General features: G+C 41.1%; 1 protein-coding gene across 8 annotated transcripts; it reads right to left on the bottom strand.

Moving 5' to 3' along the window:
• Window positions 1-2,446: 2,446 nt before the first annotated feature.
• On the bottom strand, window positions 2,447-7,495 carry LOC147893125 (uncharacterized). Of its 8 annotated transcripts, none has more exons than XM_087387170.1 (8): window positions 6,684-7,495; window positions 5,964-6,483; window positions 5,810-5,882; window positions 3,575-3,655; window positions 3,274-3,337; window positions 3,086-3,173; window positions 2,869-2,971; window positions 2,447-2,765 (listed from the first exon to the last, which is right to left on the bottom strand). In XM_087387170.1, exons 2-8 carry the CDS (start codon window positions 6,461-6,463, stop codon window positions 2,688-2,690), a joined length of 987 nt encoding a protein of 328 aa, XP_087243296.1. In that variant the 5' UTR covers window positions 6,464-6,483; window positions 6,684-7,495; the 3' UTR covers window positions 2,447-2,687. The 8 variants fall into 8 exon arrangements, with proteins under 8 accessions (XP_087243296.1, XP_087243297.1, XP_087243298.1 ...); XM_087387171.1 differs by having other exon boundaries at window positions 7,140-7,495; XM_087387172.1 differs by having other exon boundaries at window positions 7,168-7,495.
• Window positions 7,496-8,100: the final 605 nt, after the last annotated feature.

Here is an 8,100-nt window from a genome sequence, read left to right as displayed (position 1 = left end):
AGATGTGGAGCAACAAATGTGGCTGTTAGTGGGCAGAAGGCATGCCTTATATAGGCTGGACCCCTGCCTTGAATGGCGGGCCAAAGGCCCTGGAAGTTTGGGCCAAAAGCCCTGGGTTGTGAGCCCTTATAGGGCTAGACCACAGCCTCAGACTGGTCGGCCAGTCTGCTACAGGTTGGTCGGTATTTTTACCAGCCCTTGGGGCCCTATAAAAGGAGGTCCTTGAGGCCTCACTTCTTATCACTTGGAGCAGAAGTTCAGGGAGCAGAGGGAGCAGCAGATCAGCCACTTGTGGGTCTCTATCCAGAAGGAGACAAGAGAGCTGTAGAGCTGCAGACCTAGCTCAAAGTGCTGCCCACCTAGGCTGGTGCAAAGATAGCAAGGTGGAAGGGATCTGGACGGAAAGTCTACATAAGCTCGAGGTGGAGCACGTGGGCTCGAGTTTAAAGATAGCCAGCAAATAGGAGAAGGACCTTGTGGTAAGATCAGAGGACCACATCATTGGTGGGACTCTGGACTGTCTCTTTTGTATTGTGTCCATAGTTGTGGACAGAATTATATATTTTGGTGGTTTCTCTATCTGGTTGGTTCATTTTCTATTGATGAGTCTGCACACCTATTGTATGCACATAAGTAAAGAAGTTTGTGATTCCACACCCACACCACACTGTGTGAGCTCCTGGGCATTACTATAAGTCTTCCGCTGCGTGTACCCTCTATTGGGTATTTTCTAACAGCAACCCTATCTCATCGCCATCTCCCTCATTGGTTCCTCACGCTTTTTCCTTTTATGTGTCTTTCTTTTGCATCTTTATTTTTATATTAGTTATAATTATTCAATTTAACAAAGTGCTATTTTATTTTAATGCAAGGGTTGCATGGTCATCACTTTCAACAAGTAGAGAAGTTTGATGTAAATCATAACACATTCGATCTAGAGTCACAACAAACGTTTCACAAGACAATAAAGCTAGTGCCAACAAGATTACAGCTCACATTTCAAGCGAGATGGATTATGTTGAAAACATACAAGACATTCTCTGAGTGAGTTTCACAAAATTCAAAGTATTTTTCTTTAATGTCAAATGGTTCAAGATCATTTGGAAAGGGACTCATGCTATATTGAGGAAAGATCCAAATGGTTTTTAAGCAATTGACTCAATACAATTATAGTTCTATACTCTCCTATCCAAATCATACACTATACTCTTTGTGCACCCTCAAGACCATCACACAACACCCATGCATAAATTTATTTTTATCCATGCATACTTATAGCCCTTGGAATTCATAAATGACCCTTTTAAAATTTCCAATAGCACAAACTAAATGCATAGATAAAAAACACCGTATGCATAGTATAAATCAGAGTGTATAGTACTTAGAAAATTGGGATGCTATACACTGCATGTGCTATAAATCATAAGTGTACTCTATTTCAATATTGTATGTGCAATATAACAATGCAAGATCACACAATGTAAGTGTTATACATCCAAGTGAGATCTATTTTAGGAAATTGCATGTCATGTATAGCACACTATTAGTATTGTAAAGCAAAGTCGAGCTCTATAGCAATGTATGCGCTATGCAGAACATTATGCATATAGCATGTTGTGTATGTGCTATATAGCACATTGAATATGCTCTATAGTACACAATATATCGTGTATAAACACATTGAGCCTAACCATTATTACAGGAGTTCCTCTTGCAAAGGTCAAAAGATAATTTGCTTCCATCTCCATCATTGGAAAACTTGTTAAAATATTAAGTAAAGTTTCATAGGGTTTATGTTCAACACCCTCGAGGTTCTAGGGATGGAAATATAATCTTTGTTCGATGCTATGCCTAACATGGGTTGAATGCTTCGCTTAACAAAGAGTTCCATGTTTGATTTAGAATTCTTCAGTTTTTTCTTCATGCCAAAAGTGTCCTCACTCTCTACCAATTTCTTTCGTTTCATTTGCTCCTATTTCTTGATAGCTTCATAATACCTTATGAATTGTAATTTTGGATGAAGCACTTTGCCCTCATTACAGCACTGCATATTGCTGTTGAGATCATTATGAAGTTCCATCTTACGGTTGTAGGAAGTTGGGAGGCAAAAACTTGAGGGAGAAAGGAGAGAGTGAGCAAGAAGAACTGAGCTCATAGTAGAGAGAAATATGTACAAGAAAAATAATTTGGTAGAATACTAAGGGAAAAAGACAAAGAGAGCGCAAACACAGTGCCTGTGTAACAATGAATATTTTTTTTCCTGGGAAACAAAAATGCACGTTGCCTTTGGACATGAATATTCCTGTGAGTTTTAGAGACTTGATATACTGGTACATTTGCCACAATATTAAGAGGGTATTGGGAGCTGTACAGACACGGTTGTCTTTTCAACTTCAGAAATACATCTACAAGAATGCTTTGTGGAGAATCCCAGCACCATTGCATTCACGAGTTCAATATGAGGAGGATTAATTACATGAGCACTTGGAGGCAAATGAGTTCCCACCTTGATTCACTCCAGTTACTGAATGAGACAGTGCTTCTAGTTACTAATGATGAATCACTGACCTCAATGCAGTCAAGTCGGTCATGTCCAGATATGGATCATGTAATATGATCCCCTTCCTTCATAGAAACCAACAAAAAATGCATCAAAGAATTTAAAAATGCAATATCATATGCATGCATTACCATCTACGAATGCTTATGGCTGCTGTTGGTTCCTTCTGTGGTACATATTTTGAGGTGTGCGCAAAACCCCAGAGCTGAAAACAGTATATCGAAAATTATCAGCATGTAAAGTATGTACAGTCTTGCAAGCTATAGATCAAGGAATGAATAGAGTTGTGAACAAAAATGTCATCTCACATAACCAACCAAGGGTACCTCCACATGTTTGACTGTGAACTCTTCTGCATGTGCCAAGCAGCAGTTTCCAAATGTCTCACTACAGCCACTTGATCCATGCAAACTTCCATACAGATGCCAGAAAATGCAAGTTACAAGTTCTTAGAAATGAAAGAGATCATGTAGGTTGATAGTTCGTTCCTTGGAAAGATCTATATACTAAATTTGAAACACTTACAGGTCCCCATCAAGGTGTAAAGCAAATGAGCCTCCCCCTCCAATTGCTAGTGCATCATTTGTACAAAGGAAAAAGTAGCGATTTAACCCTGGTATTGTTGCCAATGTTTGGAGTAAGCAGTTAGACCAACAGTAGATCACCAATCCATTAACAATAAACAATTGCACCTCCTTTTAATCATACGCTACCTGTGGGGCGAAACAGTCTCAATTTACTGGAAACATTTGTGAACACAAATGTTTCATTTGTTCCCTGGACATACCAAAAGAACCAGAATTTGTGAGTGCAGAAGCACATTTTGTTTTTTCTAAGACTTGACAATAGGCTGAATTATTTCTATAGGTCCACCTTTGCTTCCTGGTGCAAGGCTTTTAGTGGCATTTGTCACTAATTCTGTTTCACATAATAAACAAGCCTACTTCTTGGGGGGAAAGCACCAAAACATATCTTAGCTTTGGTTTGCTCACATTATGAAGAACAATGGCCCACCTGGTACTTCGCTTTTTTTGTGGGATTCAAAGGTGATGATACCAAGGCGCCAAAAACAGTGCCTTGACTATCCTTGGCCACCTAAGAACATTTAAAGGTTAGGTATATGATCATTCATACTTGCCAATTAAAACCACAACAAATAATTCACGACTGTTCCAAACACAAGAAAACTCCTTTATGCAAATAAGAATGAAAGACCATGTACATTCCAAATCTATTTTTGGTAACATAACACAAATCAGAGCCAATTACTCACACTTTTCCCCCCCAGCATCCCCAAAAGAGAGGGCACTTATCTCTATTGCCTTGAATCCTCGGTGGTTGCCACAGAAGAGATCCCGAGCAACTTTTATCATGAAGTCAATGGGCTGCAGATCCTGCTTCAAATGGCTGCTATGTCCTTGCTCAATCCGCAGGATGGGCAGCACTGAAATGCATTGCTTTGTCGCACAAACCGATGTTTGATTGGCTCTAAGTTGGAGGCGATGTCATGTCTATCACACATGATAAATTCAAACTCAAATACTGGCCTAAATGGCTAGGTCTTGCTGTAAGATAGATATCAATGATAGTTCAGCATGGTCTGATGGCATTGTCTGAGACAAGTGCTTAGTCACCCCATTCCTTTCAATACACTAGGGGACCGTGGCACCACCTCAAACCCCAAATTAACCTCCCCTGGCAACCCTTGGTTGTCTGCACTAAGGCAAGCTGTATGTCTGTGCTAACAAAGGCTTAATTCTACAAAGCAAGACAGATGTCGACAGATTGAGACATCATTCTGTTTCACTGTTGTACGAATTATAATTTTTTCATGTGGGAGGAATGATTAGTTGCATGAGGGCAGCAAACCTTGCGGCTGGCTTAGCAACAAAATCAGCAGAATAGCACAACAATCTCTACCCATTCGAGACCTCATTCTGCCTCACTGACCTGAACTAGTATGATTTAATGCTCTACCGCGCATTGTAGAAGGAATCAGGTGAGGGAATGATTATATATACCTAGATGAGTCCAGGCACATGCCCAAACTCATCCTCTAAAAGCAACAACATAGTGCAGTTTCAATCTCATGATAGTCACACATAAGGTTGAAAACCATAGACTCCATCACGCATAGCAGCGACTAGCTCCTATGACATCCCCACTGATGTCATCAGCGCCCAACAGTGGGTGTAGACCATAGTATAAACATATGCTCTCACACATACAAATCCACATACCCACACATACTTGAGCATCCATTTATACAAAGTCTTCGTACTGAGTTACTGTCGGCACTCCGGAGGTGAAGGGCAGACTCAGCCATGACGAAGGCTAGCACTAAAGGAGAAGGCTAATCAAAAGGTAGTCCAAAATCTCTTCATTTAAGCTACAACTGCTTGTGAAGACTAAACAATTTCATTTTAGTGTCTCCAAGACGAGCATGTGAATCTAGCTGATAGGGAATGATTAGTTGTTAGTGCAGCGTCTCTTGTAGCTGAATTAAAAATAACAAAGAATTTGGAAGCATCATCTCGCAGCATGAACAGGACTGCTCCATAGTCAGCTTTCATCCTGCAACCCCTAAAAATTTGAAGGTAGTCCTTATTTTCTATCTGGTGACAATCGGAGTCCAGACAAACAAAAATATGCAACCTATCCTATGGAAGATGTCTGTAACACATCTCAAACACTGCATCCTTGGTAGTGGGATGTCCTTGTTGGGAAATAACAAACCATGGTTTGCGGGAGGCAGAGAAACATCTTCATTACGTGAGCTGACATGACTGACGTATACATGATGGATGCCTTCACACTTCAGATTTACAACAGGAAATGGTGGCTTTCTATATTGCCTTGCTAGAACAAATCAGAACGAAGCATAGAGCAGACCTCAGCAGAGATAAGGCACCCACTTTTGCTAGTAACTACCCCTTTTGTGTTTAGGTCCTGTTCAATTTATGAAAGCCTACAGACACACACATATATTACCAGGCCTCTCTCTCTCTCTCTCTCTCTCTCTCTCTCTATCTATCTATCTATCTATCTATCTATCTATCTATCTATATATATATATATATATATATATATATATATATATATATGAAAGAAAGGCCTGGAACATACTATACGACAATTTTGCAAATATATTACCACGATAGCTGCTAGGTTATTTAGCCCAGCCAGAACAGTAGACAGAAATAAAAATTGGAATCGAATACCCATACTCTTGGTTTTGAGTTAACTCACCAATAAGCATGGAGTAGAAATATAATTGCTGCGTCGGTATAGAGTAAGCAAGGATATTCCATGTTTCCACGTACTGATCATAGAAAAACGTCATCAGTAACAAAGCTAGGAATAATAGTCCAAATTTAAACTAGCATTGAGGTATAACACGTACCTGTACAGAAGCACCCAGTCACATCCCCTAACTAATGTTGGAAGGTTTAAACAGAGGCTACATCGGAGACCGTCCGTCAAAATCAAAGACGTGTCCGAAATACCAGGAAGAGCCATCTCCTCCTGGTTTTGTGAAGCAGATGAACCATTCTCCTGAAGGTCATTGTCGGTTATAAGCTGCCAGTCACCTTCTTCTGCTACATCACTTCCATGGGCTTTGCAGCTTCCTCCTTGCAAATGAGAACCTTTGGACGCACTAAGTTGCCTTGCACTTTTTATGTCAATTGGCCTTGCATTCGAGACCACGTTTACATCGTCCAAGTCTGAACTGACAGGATCATCCGCACACCGCACACCAGATTGGGAACATGAGAACAACGATAAGAGAAAAGCTGTCAGAGATGAAGTGTCGGGCCCACGAAAATGCTTCTTCAATTCTTCAGCTGCTGAGAGTGTATCTTTGGCTGCGATTGACTTCACCACCCTTTTCTTTCTCTCCATGCCTTGAATCAGATTACTAGCTGCAGTTCGAAAATGCCACGAAACCATGAGCGCTACAAGAAAATAGTAGAAAAGGAAAGGGGGAGATGTGAGATGATACGATGTAGAATATTGCAGATTGTAAAGAACTTGCCCACGTGAGATTTGGCCCATTTGTGAATGCATTGTTCACACTCCTAATGTGAAGGAAGAACCCCATAAGTAGTAGTGCTACACATACCGTCGAAGATTTTTCAAACGGATCAGAGCTACTTGTGAGACCCATTGAGGCAAAGCTAGCAACCCATACATATTCACTGTAGGCCATAAACACAAAAATCGAACACCGGAGGGCTTCAACGTGAATCTACCAGGTATTAATTCGATGGAATCAGAAGAAATTGGAAGCCTTGAGCATCAACCGGACGTCTGATATTCGATATTCACATTATGCAAACTCCGTACTCGAAGGGTGCAGCGATCTGTGCAAAACTCTTAAGAGTCTGATCCAGGGTTGTGAACGCTGGGCAGGAAAAACGGCTTTTGCATCGAAGACAAGCGTCTTACAACCCAGATGACACTCTGCGCGCTCCTCTCTCTCTCTCTCTCTCTCTCTCTCAATGCCCCTTAACTAGAGATTTTCCTGGTCTTTCGCCTGTTTTCCTCGTTAAGCAAGCGGAACTTTAATGAGTATCACCGTCATCTACGCTTTCGAGATCGCTTACGGTTTCAAAATGCACCAGAGACGAAGAGTGGAAAGGGAACAAAGGGACCACTGGACGTTGGAATTCCACTATCCTGGATCCGCTGCGAATGCCAGTATAATATGACCGCGATCGTGATGAACCCCATTCATCATGTCTGTCTGCCTCCCCTTTTGCAAGTGCGAACTTTCCAAAATACCCTTCTTAATACAGATGATTTTTTCCTGCATTGATTCTTGAAGTTCGGTGTGAATTGGAATGAGATTTTGGTGTGGGTCAAAAGGGCGATTTCTGTCTGTGCAGGGTTGATGCACTCAAGAATTCGTGGGCGATGGGAAAAAGTTCCGAGATTGTGGGGCGTCGCTGGCTGGCCGGCTGCTGGAGTGAAACGGTGCGCTTCCTGTAAGGTCGAATGTAGACGGGAATTCCAGGCTGGACAGTGCCCCGAGCGGAATTCCGACGACTGGGGGTCGACCCAGTGCTCATGAAAAACGGCATTTAGTGTGAAAATACAGGCTGAAATTGAGAAATTCCATTGGCAAAAGGGTATGCCCAACCCACTTTATGTTTAATCTCTCTCTCTCTCACATACACAGACTTTCCGATGCACAGGCTTCCATAGAGGTGGTGCATATTAATCATCCAATCTGAGAGGTGGTGCATATTAATCATCCAATCATCTGGACGATTGTTTTCCTTTGACATAACCAATTTGAAGGCAGTGCTCACGAGTACTTGTACTCACTTGTCTTCTTTAGATAAGGATTTAAATGAGGGGGCAACCTTTATTTTAAAGGCACAGGGGAAAATAAACCTTAAGTAAAAGGTTGGGGCATCACTAGTCTTTCAAATAAGGGATAGCCTTTATTAAATTATATATACATATATGATATATAATTTATATAAGATGTATTATTAGCTTAAAGCTATAATCTATTTACAAATTAGCCATGG

This window comes from Dipteris shenzhenensis, chromosome 16, assembly GCF_047967505.1.
Source record: "Dipteris shenzhenensis isolate YYH24624 ecotype China chromosome 16, Dip_SZ_1.0, whole genome shotgun sequence".
Lineage (NCBI taxonomy): Eukaryota > Viridiplantae > Streptophyta > Polypodiopsida > Gleicheniales > Dipteridaceae > Dipteris > Dipteris shenzhenensis.
This window is presented reverse-complemented; position numbering and strand designations above follow the sequence as displayed.

Coding starts and splice junctions, on each gene's coding strand:
- LOC147893125 (XM_087387164.1), bottom strand. CDS start 6,628: ATGCATTCACAAATGGGCCAAATCTCACGTGGGCAAGTTCTTTACAAT. Junction 3,338..3,574: donor CAAAAAAAGCGAAGTACCAG/GTGGGCCATTGT, acceptor TGGTATGTCCAG/GGAACAAATGAAACATTTGT. Junction 3,174..3,273: donor GAGACTGTTTCGCCCCACAG/GTAGCGTATGAT, acceptor CAACAATACCAG/GGTTAAATCGCTACTTTTTC.